This window comes from Anabas testudineus, chromosome 2, assembly GCF_900324465.2.
Source record: "Anabas testudineus chromosome 2, fAnaTes1.2, whole genome shotgun sequence".
Lineage (NCBI taxonomy): Eukaryota > Metazoa > Chordata > Actinopteri > Anabantiformes > Anabantidae > Anabas > Anabas testudineus.
In genome coordinates, this window is record NC_046611.1 from 13,513,550 (window position 1) to 13,529,246 (window position 15,697).

The window sequence follows — 15,697 nt, forward strand, 5'->3', positions numbered from 1 at the left end:
ATACAGTATTAAAGTTATTTGAGAGATTGGTCGGGACACTTTTAGCTATCAAGGGGCGATTTGATGATGTGAATACAACTTTCTTCAGTCTTTATAACCATGTGTTGCTACCTGTGTTGTATAAAGACTATATATATTTTGCAGTCATGACTGCTCAGCTCTGAAGATCTGTGGCTGTAGAATCAGTAATATCTTTTAAATCTCAAAGTATCCCTATTTTAAAGACATGAGGCAAAGGTTTGTGTTGGTTTGACTGACTTTGTGTTATTTTATGATCATGTGAATCATCATTTTTCATAAAGTCTGTCTTAGAATAATGTCCACAGTATAAAGTCATATTGTTATTACAGTTGTCACAAAAGTGTAGATGTTTCAATTTCCACCTTTCTGAATTGCTTCACATTACTGAACATGTAATCCAAAGACTCATTATTATTGCCATGTCTCATAAATAGATGTTTACCACAACAGACTATCGCGGCCTGTGCGCTGTCATAGAAGACAGTGACTGACAACGTTTTTGCCCCTGATTTGGCCGAGGACCACCTGCGTCCTGTCACGGCAGGCGAGGAGCTGCAACACAGAAAGTCACTGTGGTGAAGTAACGCTTTCTGTCCCATCTAACATTACTAAGTCCTGCTCATCAAACTTTGATGAGGCCAGTTAAGCAGCAGGCCGCAGGATCAGATAGATGTGCCATGAAACGGACAAAGTGCTCACAGAGCACCCCTGGAAACATCACAGACATCACTCATACACCTGAAGGGCCACAAACGCAAATCTGTAAGTTTAGAATATGAATATTCTCTCTGTAGTCTTCATTTGCATTCCCTGCTCAGCTTCCCGGGCATTAATAATCCACAGCTTCAGATCATCTTACTGACTCAGATTACACAGACTGAGCCAAGACTAAAGTGCAAGGGCTCCCTCACAATGACCTCCTCCAAAGAAAGAAAAGAAAACATACAGTAGCCAACTGCAACTGCTGAAACAGATTAACTGGAGTCATTTTTAACAATAACAAACACAGTACGCATGTTGGAGAAAAGACATGAGACCAGAACAAATTGAGGAAAACGTTCAATAAACAGGTCCAGAATCAGCAAATGATTAGATTGGAGAGATTTTAGAATGATGTCACACAGCACTCTGCACTCCTTCATCAAAACACAAAAAGAGCAAATACATTTCAGAAAACCTCTGTTTCTCTATTGTGCAGACTCAAAATAAAGGCATACTGTATTCTAAATAAGTTACTCATGATATCGTGTGCACACTGCACAACACCATTCAAATGGTCACACCACTATTTTTTCACAGCTTTAAAAAAAACAAAACAGCATTTCACAGTGGTGCTGCGCAGAGGAAGTCTGCTGCTTCATTCTATTATAACTAAACCACTGAATGCTCCTTAAAATCTTACATCTGAATAGCTCACATCTACAGGAGGTCTCACACATCACAAACCTATTAAATAATATACACCATCTACAGCAGCATTACTGTGGTGGAAGCTATTAAATGGTGTGCAACTATTTATTGTATCTCTGTGAGTCAATTGAAAAACACATGATGAGGCAACGAATGTGACTGTTTCTCAACCGTGGATCCATGGACATGGAGCTCAATCAGCCGGGAGCCGTTCCTCTGAAAGTCTTGTATAAAAACAGTGCCATCAGTGTCCATGGTGGAAGGCACGTCGTGTGTTGGGCAGTTCATGGCTGGTGTTTCTCAGTCTGTGAGGAGCAGAGGGAGTCACTGTGAGGGCAGAGGGATGCCCCGGGGATCAGTAACCTGACCCTCTTGTAAGTTCTTCACCAGCTGGGTCAGCCAGCGTTTAGTGGTGGCGTCATCCTTTAAAACCTGCGCAAAGGTGGTGTCTTTGAGCTGGTCGGGGAGGCACTGTCGCAACGCTTCTCTGGCTCTGCACGGGAAGGAACAAACACGGGTTGGTCGTGGATATAATGGTCCTGTTACTGGTACACTGACAAAATAACCTATAGAGTAAGATTTATCTGATCTCACAGACCTCGTCCCCCCTTTCTCATAATCTTAGATCACAAAATGTTAATCTGCCTAAAATGCAATCTACTACTACTAATAAAATTTAAATAGTTTAAATGTATTTCTTAATGGTTGTGGTCCTGTCTCTGGACAATATGTTTAACTTAAAATGGCTAACGTCATCAAAGGCATTCCCATTGTTTCACTCTATGTGCTGCATTGCATTATGTCCCTAAAATTAGGAACTGCTTTTCGTGATACCTTGAGTTGTCAGACAGGCGGAGGTAGCAGCGCACTACATGCTTTAGCAGGCGGGCCGATGGCTCTTTGGACAGCTGGAGGACCATTTTACCCTGACACAAATAAAGAGCTTAAGCCAGAGAGAATAAGTAGATACAAATACATTATATTCTAATAATTTGAATAGAAGTGACTTACAAGAATCATAGCAACATGTGAAAAGCGCTCATATGTTTGACAGATGTAGGCCAGCCCCGTGTCGTCTAGGAGAATCTTCTGTAGTATGAAGGTTGCAACCTGAAAAAAATGACTCCATGTCAATTATGACACTACTGAACCTAACACTACTGAATCTATTAGAAATAATAAAGTTAGCTCAGAGTACTGTTTTGGACAGCTCGCTGCCAGATTCCATGATCCGAAGGCACAAGGGAATAATCTCTGTGGTCAACAGGAAGTTGATCACTTCCTGCTCATCTGTTTTCACCAAAGCACCTGGACAGATTTGACAAAAGGAACCAGTTAGACTGAAACAAGTTTAAGACATGATTTACATCAGCATCAGTTCAAGATCAGTAGGAATTGAGGATTTCTTACCTATGACTCCTAAGCTGGTCAGGCGGAGGTACTCAAACGGTCGTGTTTTACTCACTGTGTGCAAGAATGGGTAGAGGAAGAGTGGGATGTGTGCAGCTAGGAAGGCCGACCTATGAAGCATCAAATAGTTCACACTGATCAGTAGTCCTCGCAATTATTTGCTGAATGGAAGATTTCCATATTCCATATTTTCTGAGCGACTAATTTCAAACCCCATCCCTAGAAAATGCACATTTTCACTCAAATGTGATGATTCCCATCACGTGGTCAAGATCTAGATAACATGCCTCATTAGTTTGTTAAAACTAAAAATCATGTCCACATTTTCATATCTGACTAACTTGTAGAGGATTATTTGAGTGGCCAAGACCACTCAAACAGTAGAACATCGAGTTCTACAGTGTGTTTTGTTGTTATTATTGTCTATACTGTATGTTATTCTTGTACTGTGTTTTGTGTATTGCCGTTGTGTAGATTTTGTTACTTAATGTTCAAATGTTTTCTGTGTAATGGCTGCTGTAACATCAAAATTTCCCCTTGGGGATCAATAAAGTATCTATCTATCTATCTATCTATCTATCTATCTATCTATCATATACTTACTAATTAACACTATTTGCTCCTGAGTGACAGAATACCTGTCGAGGAACCCTGGACATGAAATTTTGTTACCTCGTCTCAGGATGGGAGGCCACACACTGGAGGAGAGCCAGGGCGTTGCATACTCTGTTGGACTGGTGGGCTGTCAGGGTCGGGGGGTTGATTGATGGGTAGATGTTGACAATTTCCTAGCAGTTACAGAGAAGCAGATATAGATAAAGAATGAACCAGCATGCACAGTTTCTTTCCATTATATGTAACCCCAAAGCACATCACCAGCTCACCTGCAGCAGGGCGGCTATGGTGCCACAGGAGTGCCACAGCATGGGGGCCAGGTCTTGTACAGACTCCCTCTTCTTGCTGAGCTCCAGAAGGGCGTTTTCCCTGGTCTCTGGACTGGATAGCTCATTGATCCACTGGTAGACCTTCTCTCTGTCCACTTGAGCCAGTGCTGACGTTACAGCCTGTGGATCATATAGAAAAGCAGCAGCAGCAACATTACACCCTTTTCTCTGTTGGACAGAAGCACTGACCCACTTCAAATGTGTCAGTGTGATTCAGCTGCTGTAAGTTTCATCTGATTAACTCCAAAACACAGAATTAAACTGAACTTTGTTTGGTACAGTTGACATGAGAGCTGGTTGTGGACACATTAAAGGACGTCAGATCAATGTAGTTGCAGCTCTCTTGTAACGTGACTGTGATTTTTGTGCATTTCATCTTTGTTGACAACTGCACAGAATGAATTAGCTTCCAACACGTAAGCTAATAAGTTGACTATAAGATAATAGTAGTGTAAAGCTCACTCACTGCTCCTGTAGCTAACATAGTATGCGGCGCTTGGATTGAATCCAAAAAGAGCCCTAATTAAAACAGTTAAAAAGGCTTCAAAACAAAAACTGAAACCAAATATCTGCAGAAACTCTGAGAATGACTGGATCTACACCGGCGTAGATTCTTCTTCTGCTGCTTCCTCCTCTGCTTCCTCTTCTTCTTCGTCTGTATTTGCGGTTCGCATGTAGTGGTATCAGTGCCCTCTACTGGCAGAGAAAGGGAAGTGACCTCACCTGGTACTAAATTGTTGTCATTTTAAATGTACTTTTAATGAGACATTTCACATTGATGCCTGTTTTAATTGCATGTCTAATTTATTATTTACATAGCATTTTCAGGTTTTTTTCTCAAAACACTCAATTCAAGATGGTTTATACAAGAGGTTTTCAACAAAGTGAGAATATTAACAACAGGGGCTTCTGAATGTATGGCATATACATGTTATTTCAGCACTACAAAAGTTTAACTTTTGTCTCATCAGCCCTGCAGTTCTTTCAGTGTTGTTCTTTCATGACCTCCTGGATGAGTTGTGCTCTTGGAGTCGTTTTGGTCGGCCAGCCACAATGTTCACTTTTCCAGGTTTTCTCCATTTGTGGATAACGGCTCTCACTTTGGTTCGCTGGAGTCCCAAAGGTTTAGACATGGTTTCTAATCCTTTCCAGACTGGTACGTGTCATCTACTTTGTTTCCCATTTGACCTTGGATTCCTTTTCACCTAATAAATGAAATCATCATTTGAAAACTGCATGTCGAATTTACTCAGGTTATCTTTGTGTAATATTACATTTATAAAAATAATTATATACATTTTTAAAATACAAAAAATGAAAGGGAGAAAATACTTTTTCACAGTACAGTATGCTGGAAGTGATGCTGTCTTTTCATTATTTTAAATGCCCTGTTTCTCAGCACTATTTTAAATTTCTCATCCTTTAATGGTGTCCTCTTTATTCTCTTTATGCCCTTTCCTCTAAGTCAGCAGCTGTCTTCTGTCTTCTGTAGTAAGTGATGAAGTTATATATTGATCTATTTTGCACAAAAGTGAAAGTACAAGTTCCTTCCAAGTTCCTAAAATATTCACAGTTTCATTTTCAGGCAACCTGGATTGATGTTGATTTTACCAGCACTTGTGGTCCACTGGAGGGCGTTTCAGTAGCCTGCGAGCTCATTCAGAGTCAGTGTGGATTGGATTTAATGTTGCTCCAGCAGTTGTGCTTACAAAAAAGCTTACAGTCAAACAGTTACACACTGAAGCAGCAGCTATTGCTGATTGGACAGGAAGGAGTTCTGTCTTCAGTTGTATTATTAGCACTGGGAGTGAGGCTGCTGAATGTGCAGAGTTAGGTAACTTGTTCCATCACTGTGGGACCACTGAGCTGAAGAGCTATGCTTGACTATTTTCACTGTGTAAAACCATTGTTGAATGTGTTTGACCTTTAAAGCGGTACCTGTGCAAGAGACTTGGACGCTACTATGATTAATAGAACCATGTGGGCTTGGGAGTATTTTGGAAAACTTCTGTTACACTCAATCTATCGCTGCATCCAGAAATGTAACCTGAAACTTTATTATGCAAAGAGGAAGAAGAGTTCTCTGGGCTCTTGGAAATGGGGTTGACAGGTTCTAGCAAATGTTAAAAGAAAGACTCTCTTACTGCACCAAGTGAACACAAGCTTTAGACCCATGTATACTGTCAAATTTAATGAAAAGTGGTGGTGTGGTGGTATCTATGACTATTAATTACTGACCCAAAACCAAATATAAACCCTACAAAAAACCCAGCTTAATTCAGTCGCTTTGTGATACAATAATAATGTCAAATATAAAGTATGTTTCAGAAAGGAGATATAAAAGACCTGAAGAAAGGGTTCTTGAGATCCAGGATGTTTCCAGATTTAAAGCCAGATTGGTCGACTGTGGCTGTGATGTGGATGTCATAGCTCTGCCTGAAATGGGAAGAGGACACAGTAAAGAAATAGAGAGGTGACTTCTACACTGTTACTAGTCATGTTCCAGAAGTGTTATGTTCGGAGACACATATTTTAAGCTCAGGGCTCCAGGTGTTAGCTCAGGTTTACCTGCTATTCACAGTCAGCAAAACAGTCCCCGACAGAGTGTGTCCCATGTTGGCAAAGAGCGGTGTTTGAAGCAGACACCTGACTTGATACCAGCGGGTTAGAGGCTCAGTGGGAGCTGTAGAGAACCACACTGTTGATCTAGAGGGTAATAAGGGGTGGGGGTGCAGGCGAATTACAAAAGGCTCGACAAGTGTAGTTTTACTGGCATTTTCTTTCAGCAGCCTTAGCACCTCTCGAGCGTTTGGATTTAGTAACTGGTCTTTTGTTGGTTGTATTAAAGATATATTTTAAAAGTCAAATAACTGGATATACACCGATCAGCCACAACACTGAAACCACTGAGGTGAAAAGGTTAACACCAAATACAAATGCACCTGCCAAGTGCAGATATATTAGTTCTTAAAGTTGATGTTGCTGTAGCTGTAAGTAGGAGGGCAGCTGTGCCTCAGGAGATGGCACCAGAATGCACTTTGAGAGTCTTACCCATTAAGTGCCTTGATGTGTTAGAGCTGTTGTGACAGCAGAGGAAGGACTACACTAACATTTGGCAGGTGTTTTTAATGTTGCTGCTGATCGATGTATACAGACAATGCAGATAACATGATTTCCCTCAACAACCTCTTACTTAGATCCCTGGTAAGCCACATCGAACCAGAAGGCCAGTCCGTGTACCAGACCAGACTGAAGCAGAGGAAATACAAAGGGAATTTCCATTCTGGAAGAAACACAAAGACAGTCACACGAATGTTTTCCTTGATTCAGACCATCTCACTTCTCCACCACTGAACTGTGTCGTCTTTACTACAAATAGTATGAAAACAAGAAGTTCATGTTTGTAGTGGTTTAACTAAAGTGCTGAGGAAAGAGATCTCGAGCTTCTTTCATGACCTCTGAACCTGAAATGATCAAGCATGTAGCCTTGGTAATTAGCTGTGCCAACCTTTTCACATCCTCCTCTTTAGCCTCCATGAAGTTGATGCAGTGCTTGACAGACCTGGCCATCAGGATCTGTGCATCAAATGTGTCCTGAAAAACAAAAGGGCGTTTAGAAAAGACCACTTACTGTGACAGTATGGATACCTTTGGTTTTATAATATATATTTATGACAAGTTACTCGTATTACTGCAAAGCCAATGGTTTAACATACAGGATGGAGTTTGTTACACCTTACCACTATGGGCTGCTTGAAAAACTCATCTACAGCAGAACTGTAAAGAGCACTCAGGTTAATGCCATAGAAGTTTCTCTGTTGCCTGAAAAAGGAAACATTCTCATTGTTTTGCTGCTATTGTGTTTCCTGTTGATGATTTTACATGTATATTGGGCACAGTTATAACTGATTTGTAGCAGTTAATGGTCTGAACTCCTCTGATTTTAGTTTTTAATTGAACGTCTACATTAGTCTTTCAAATGCTGTCACTGCTGAAGTTGTTTGTAGTTTACCTTTAAGCCTCAAGGCTAACCGAACCTGACCTGCTGGAGCAGTGAAGGACACACACACACATACAGACAGATTGAACCATTCAGAGAAACCTGCATTCACACTACGTACGACCGGTAGATTTTTATTGCTTGATTGCACCTCTTTATTCAGCAGCAAGTGAGGCGCAAGACAAAAGGTTAAAAACAGTAAAGCAAAGGTATTTCACAGTATCTTAGTATTAGTAGCACAGGTCTTATCACACTGTAGAGGTTCCTATCAGTTCAATTCTAGTCTGTATGAGTCAGGACTAAACTGCTCCCAACAGGAAACATGCTTGACTGAGGTCAAGCATGGAGAATGTGGGTGTGTGAGAGAGAACAGGAGCCAGTGTGTTTGTGTCCTCATGCATGGATTTGTGTGTGTGTGTGTGTGTGTGTGTGTGTGTGTGTGTGTGTGTGTGTGTGTGTGTGTGTGTGTGTGTGTGTGTTTGTGTGTATTTAACCAGAAATTGGCTCGTGCATAGTGTTCAAAGTAGAGCTGCTCATCACTGAATGGAGCCAGATGAATATCAGCCCAGGAGGGAAACATCAGACCTGCACAAAGAGAGAGTGAGAGTGAGAGAAAGAGAGAGAGTAACTGTAAATAAACAAGACAATAACAATAACCAGGTGACACAAACAAATTATAATCCAAGAGAAAAACAAAAATATAGCAGCATGAAATATAGTAGAAGGATGATAAACAGCATATAGAAAGCATCTTTCACTTTCTCTAATTTAAAAGCATAATGCTGAAACTGAGATTTTATATTTAATTAACACTATGAAAACTTATTTTCATGGTTTAGTCTGTCGCCCGACTGCTCCTGTTTCTTGCCTGGACTGACTTCTTTTAGTCACAGTTTTTCCAGATTGCAGCAAATTATCATTATTAGAACATTAATATTAGCAGAAATACCTACTAAATAAACAATGATAACTATATTTTAATAAACCAGAATCCTTTAACACTAACATTCATCTCACCTACCATTGGGTTTGAGCCATTTCCTGGCGTACAAGAAGTTCTCCATGAGTCTCACATTTAGCAGCATGTAACCTATTGGCTCAGAAACAATAACGTCCACCATGTCAGGACAGCTGACCTCCTTCATCTCCCCCTTCCAGGACCCTAATGCGCTCAGACAGACTGTTACCCTGGACCAGGATCTGCATGAGCATGACAAGACGGGCAGAAGTAAATCAACTCTAAACCATGAAATGAAATTAAAAGAGAACCTTTTGCTTTTACCTTGTTTCAATGGTTATTAAAAAACAAATACTGTGTGTGTTTCCAGGTGATTAAGATTTTGGTATTTCCATTAATACTCATGTGGTTCTGATATGCTGGCACCTAAATATACCAATTCATAATACCAACTTATGACCTATCTATTACTTTCATAACCTTTTTTTTTTTTAAATAATTACCCAATTGTATTGTTATTATCAAACCATTACAGTACATCTTATTATTATTACCTAATTATTACCTTAGCATTACCCTACTTATTACCATTCTGTCAATTTAACATTACTCAACTTTGACCTTATTTCTAAAATATTACCCCAATATTATCCTATTATTACTGAGCTTTAAACTACAGTGCTACCAGAAATTTTAAAAATAAGGACGGGGGCACTGTGTCTTTATCCTGTCTTATTGCTGTGGCCAGTGGTTTGCCTTAGCTCTGGATGACACTGCATTTTGAGAAGGAGGCAACTCGTCTAAGTGCGAAGAGAAATAACAATATAATCTCCAGCAATAACAATAATATATATAATATATATATGTATGTAATATATATGCCATTCATTCATACACTCGTAGGACAGATATCGGTCCAGCCTCTGTCCTGCATGTATCGGCATCTCCCTGCAGCCCCTATTATACTGAACTGTGGGCCAGATGTTGCTTCAACCCATTAACTCCCCAGAATGCCACGCTCTGCATTTGATGTATGTGCTCTACATGTGTGCTACCTAGTGCATTTCTGTGGTTTCTCCTGAGGCTTTAGCAAAGCCAAAACACACATAACACTATTCCCCATCCTCTGCATGTGAGGTAACAGTGAGGAGATTCAGATCTTGCTCGCAGCATAATTACAGACAAAAACGGTTTAAACTCTGCATGCACAGGATAGGCTAGCTTTAAAACTTGTGAACTCACAAGCAGATAAGCTGAATGTACTAACTTGTGCATACTTGGCCACGGGACTGGACTCAACAGCATACACTCTAGTGGCTCCTGCCTGGACCGCAAAGAAAGACAGAATACCAGAACCACAGCACACATCTAGAACCACCTACGGAGAAAGAAAGAGGAAGATCAGGTCACCTCAACCTAAACTTTTTAAATACATTCAAATGTCTGCACTACTAGATAATAATGTAAGAATAATATCAAAATAAAATCCTAATGCCGCACAACTGGACATCAGAATCAAGATTAAATTTACAGACACAATGAAGGAGTATTATACAGGATATCATCTAAAGAAGCTTGTGTGCTGTTACCTTGTCTCTGAAGTCACTCTCGTTGACTAAAATGGCTCTCTGATAGGTGGCGGTTCTTAGGTAGTCCTGAAGCAGGCTCTGCTGCTCAGACAGACAGCTGTGGAACTACAAGCCACAACAATGAAATACTTGGACGTCTTCAGTATTATCGTTGTGTTTCTAATCTTTTGGAAACAACTTAAATTACTGAGTGTCTTACCTGGTAGCCCTGTCTGGGAGAGTTTTCAGTCATTGTTTCAAATATATTGGAGAGTTTCCAAGGTGTTTGGCTCTGTGGATCCTCACTTCCCCTCTTATCCTTAACAATCTCTACACCATTATCTTTCCTCAACAAGTGCTGGAAGTTCTTCATATCTGAAGGACCAGAGGGGACAGATTGCATGTGTGATGCCCTGAAACAGTTACCAGTGCCCATAATGAATAGAAGGCCTGATCCCATCTGCTGTACAAACCATTCGGAGTCTTGAAATGTAGAAGAAGACTCAGCTTGCCGACGGAGACTAGTAACGATTGACCACCAACCTGGCAGGAGTCCATGTCTTTGGAAACAGTATACTGGAAGATGGTTGCTCTGTTACCTAAGAAGAACAATGTTTGCACAACACTTAGAGTCAGCTACTTGTACACCACAAGTATGAAACTGTAAGTAGCACATTACCATGAATTTGACAGTACATTCATGCTCCAAAGAGGATGTAATGTATTTTTATTTCAGTCAATAGATTGAGAGCCCCAACCAACCTTTTTTTTTGTATGTGTGTACACCCCCAGTGTACAGTAATAACAGTCCAGTACCTATTTAAAATAAGTTTATGCCTAGTAAACCATCAATTTGAGTTTATAATTGGCTTGTGAGAAGGACGTGTTGCAAACGTTCAGAATTGAGGCAGAAATTGATATGATCTGGGGATGTTTTTTCGGTAGAATAACGGGCAATCTGCATCGTGTGCAGGGCATCCTCAATCAGCCAGGTTAATCACATCAGTCTTTTGTTTAAAAAATACAATTATCTTTTAAAACTTGAGTGTTGTGTTTGCTCAGGTTGCCTACCAATAGTTGAAATCAGTATCTTGCTGTTGACAGTATTAGTTCATTGCCATTAATAGTAGTTTATAGTATAACATACTAGGACTCTAAAAATAAATAAATACTTAAAAGTATTTAAGTGCAATGTATTTTGATCATAAAGCTGTTATAACCACAATTATTTTAAAACAAACTATATTTGTATAGTTTGTAGTAGTATTTATGTATTTATTTTTACATTTACAAAATAAGGAATGAGATCAAACTAAGATTACATCATAAATAAAGTTATTGATGATCAAAGTAGTAGTATTAGAGTGTGTGCTTGTGTGTGCTTGTGTGTTTGTGTGTGTGTGTGCATGCTCCTTGAGTATTCACCATCCTGCACTGACAGCTGCTGAGCCTCCAGCCCTGTGGTGAGGAACAGGGTGAGCTCCTGTTCTGCTCTCCATCTGCACACAGTGGCATGCTGTTCCCTGCTCAACTCCTCCTGGACCTGCACCTCCTACAAAAGACAAGCAGTCAATAATGTTTTCAATCATCACACTTTTAACGACTTAACCTTGAAACGGTATAATCACTAAAAGCCATTTAGTTTGATAAAAATGAATACACAGTTGGTGTTAACGGTGATGGATGGCCATTCATTTTGTAATGTGTAGTACCACATTTATTATTAGATATAAAATAAGATTTTATAGAAAAACTAGTTACTTGCTCTCTTGTACTGCAAAGAACTCGTGTGGACAAGTTAGTATGAATGATTTGTTTACAAAGTGCAGGACACTTGTCTTATTCCATGTGCATTACATAACTTAACACAAAAGTCACCACCTTGATTTAACTAATAGGTAAGAGCCTCCTATTGGATAATTTCTGCATGAATGATTATGGTTCAGGTGCCAACAAGTTATTTAAACCTAAGTGATGCAGTGAGTTGCTGGTTTCTTAAGCAACCATGTCGGAAGACACATCCTGTGGTGGTGGAAAAGGGGCAGAAGAGAGGTGGGTGAAGTGTACAAGCCTGTGGGGGCAGTGCTATGATCTGGGGTTGCTGCAGTTGGTCAGGTCTGGGTTCAGCAACGTTATGTGTCCAAAGAACGAGGTCAGCTGACTACCTGAATATACTGAATGACCAGGTTATTCCATCACTGGATTTTTTTCTTTCTTGATGACATGGGCGTATTTCAAGATGAAAATGCCAGGATTCATCAAATTGTGAAAGATTGGTTCAGGGAGGATTGGTCACCACAGAGTCCAGACCTTAACCCCACTGAGAATAATTAGGATGTGCTGGAGAAGGACTTCGTGCAGCAGTCCGATCTGGGTTAAAAATGAATGTAACTCTAGACGAGAATAAATGTTGACATTGCAGAAGCTTATCGAATTGTCCAAATAAATATTAGAGTGTGTGACTTTTTTTTTGGACGGGCAGTGTATTTTCATAGCGGTCAATCTTATGCATAAATTAACCTGGGCACACTCTGAAATAGGAGATAAAGCCAAATAGATTAGATATACAGTAGATTATTTATAAAGCAATTAAATGATCAGGAGGGAGATTCATAAAATTCACACCATCTCAGGTCAGCTGATTACAGAAACTAAACAGAACAATGACAGATTCTTGGAGTATCAGATCCCGATCAACAGCTACTGGATGGAGATATGGAAAGAGAACTGTTACATTAAAGAGACTTATAGTATGAAACATTAATGCCATCATTTTAGCATATGACCATTCATGAGGCTGCAGATTCTTGATCTAGGGTTGGGGTTACATAGTTACATAGTAACTTTACATAGTATAAAAGTATGGAGACAGTTCCCCCCCTGTAGCCACCATCTACTTGTTGAAATTTCTACCTCTAGTTTTTGAATCACGTCAATGCAGCAATGACAGCTTGTTTTTATTAATCACATGCAACACTAAACATAATAATAGTGTTTAGTTCAATTATGTGTGTGCTAATTTACTTATTTCAACCAAAGAACAGATATCTTCACCCACTGTTAATTACAGAAACAGATTTCTTAACTGAGACAAGTAGAGAAGGGAGCAAATGCAGTGTTGACACGTCAACAGTGGGAAGTTTGGTCAGGGGTGTACTCTGACGTGCAGATGCATCATACGTCGTAGATACGTACATTCTCTGATAATATTATATATAATATATATACCAATGTTTTGTTTAAGATTTCTCCTGCAGAAATCTAATAAGAATAGTGAAAATACATCACGACCAAACAACAGCGTTCCATGTCAACCAGACATTGGAGAAATATTGTATTTTTTCCCAGGTGGAAAATAGTCACACTGATTTAGTGCACGCAAAAACGCATTACACCCTGTGTTAGTGTTATTTTGTGTTTACTTGTTTGGGCATTGACTAGATGACAATGCATTAGAACTGATTCATATTCATCTCTGACAGTGTAATACAGCATAAATGACAAGGACAGTGTGTGTGTAAGTGAGTGTAGCAGTGTCCACCGTTACCTCTCGTGTCTCTGTGTGCTCGTCAATCCTCACTGCCTCCTGCAGAGTGAAGACCTTGACAGAGAAAGCCAGAGACCCCTCGCTCCTAGCTTCCATTCTTCAGTGTGAATGTAAGTTGATTTTACAAGAGAAAAAAGTAGAGAAAGCAACTGGGAGGAGATGAAAATAAGGGGAATGGAGGAAAGTAGGAGGAGACATAAAGGAAGGAACATATAGCAGCACAGGCAGAAATGTAAAGTACATAAATTAATATTGGATAAAATGAGCTATTCAGACCCAAATGTAGTACGTCTGTGTTGGAACTCAGACCCACAGTGTTGTGCTTTCAATAATTTATTTCTTAGTAATATTAACTATACATCTCTAGATGATGATTTTCAGTCTCTGTTTTACCTCCCACATAGCTGTTATGCTTCTCCAGTTGCTCTGTGTGAGGCCGTTCATTCAAAGTACCAATGCTCCCTCTGCTGAATGTTTAGTGTCACTGCAAAGCTACATAGAGCTTTTTCTTTTTAAAATAACTTCCTGCTGCTTAGAAAAGCAATGGACTAAACAGCAAAGTTGTTAAAAGGACAGCTACATCTAATGAAAGATTTTGTCTTGAGCTTTATGTCTTGTATTTTCAAGTTTCATATACACTTAGGCTCCCCTTCCTGGCATGATGAGGCAGATCAGTCACAGACCAACTCTACAACAAACACTAAATAAACTGAGTTTATTAAGTAAGAGTGAAACACAAAGAGCAACGGTCTGAATCACAGAGGATCACAGAGTAATCCAGTCTAATCAGACTAATTCCATCTCTTTGCGGTCCATCACAGCAGTACAGCCATACCACATGGTGATGCAGCAGTACAGCTGGAGAGGTTACAGAGGATTACAGAGGTGACATATTACACTTTCTCAGTCTCTTAGGAAATACAGCTACGGTCGTGCCTTCTTAACCAGTTGGGTAGTGTTGAGAGTCCAGGTGAGGTTTTTACTTTTCTCATGTCCACTATCATCTCCTTCATCCTTCATCACTCTAAGAACTGTGTGTATTTTGATCACGATGCCAGATTCAGCCAGATACAATATTCTTAGCCATATACAGACGCACAACCCATGCATACAATACTTTGGACTGAGTTCCATCTGTGGTTCACAATTTACTGTATTTAAGTCCAATCCAAAATGGTCAGTGACTCAGTAATTCAGACCTGAGAGAATTTAAATCTACAACACTATATTTTCTCAGGGCCTTAATAAATAGTAGCCTGGAGCAGGGTAATGATGTGAGCTCTGTGTGTGTGTGTGTGTGTGTGTGTGTGTGGTGTGTGTGTGTGTGTGTGTGTGTGTGTGTGTGTGTGTGTGTGTGTGTGTGTGTGTGTGTGTGTGTGTGTGTGCAGACAACCACCCCTTCACAAACGACACAGCCCCCCAACACTTTGCCTGAGACAATAGTTTAAGCTGAATGCACAGAGTTAAAGGAGGAGACCACTGTTTTTACAGGATTTAACCCTTTACAGTCCTTCTCGGGTGATCTCACACATTCACTGATTTTATTATAGAACTATATGCTGATGATTCAGCATTTCTTGATCCATGTTAAGTGATTAGAGATGAAGGAACGGGTTCCATTGGAATTTAAACTTATGCTCTGGTGCATATTTTAGTTCATTTAACTTATTATTCGCTCTTAAAATTAATCCAAATTTACATGAGTAGCAACACAGTCCTCATGTACACTAAGAAACATTGAGGCTGGTAGAAGCTGAATACAACTCTTAACCTCATAACCTCATAACCTTTAGCTTAACTAAATTAAAACAAATATTATCAAACTTCAGGAAGAAAGAT

At 39.8% G+C, this 15,697-nt stretch overlaps 1 protein-coding gene and 1 pseudogene across 1 annotated transcript; both read right to left on the bottom strand.

The window, feature by feature from the left end:
* Window positions 1-350: 350 nt before the first annotated feature.
* Window positions 351-4,417, bottom strand: cnot9 (CCR4-NOT transcription complex subunit 9). Its single transcript, XM_026361933.1, has 8 exons — window positions 4,252-4,417; window positions 3,726-3,905; window positions 3,514-3,629; window positions 2,842-2,951; window positions 2,630-2,739; window positions 2,443-2,541; window positions 2,266-2,357; window positions 351-1,924 (listed from the first exon to the last, which is right to left on the bottom strand). Exons 1-8 carry the CDS (start codon window positions 4,267-4,269, stop codon window positions 1,756-1,758), a joined length of 894 nt encoding a protein of 297 aa, XP_026217718.1. The 5' UTR covers window positions 4,270-4,417; the 3' UTR covers window positions 351-1,755.
* A 140-nt stretch (window positions 4,418-4,557) lies between these two features.
* On the bottom strand, window positions 4,558-14,029 carry LOC113162895 (annotated as a pseudogene).
* Window positions 14,030-15,697: the final 1,668 nt, after the last annotated feature.

What these genes read in the sequence shown, in the direction of transcription:
- cnot9 (XM_026361933.1), bottom strand. An exon ending in CCATAGCCGCCCTGCTGCAG is followed by an intron (nt 3,630 to 3,725) that starts GTGAGCTGGTGA and finishes TGTAACTGCTAG; the next exon opens with GAAATTGTCAACATCTACCC. An exon ending in CGCCTGTCTGACAACTCAAG is followed by an intron (nt 1,925 to 2,265) that starts GTATCACGAAAA and finishes CTTCCCGTGCAG; the next exon opens with AGCCAGAGAAGCGTTGCGAC.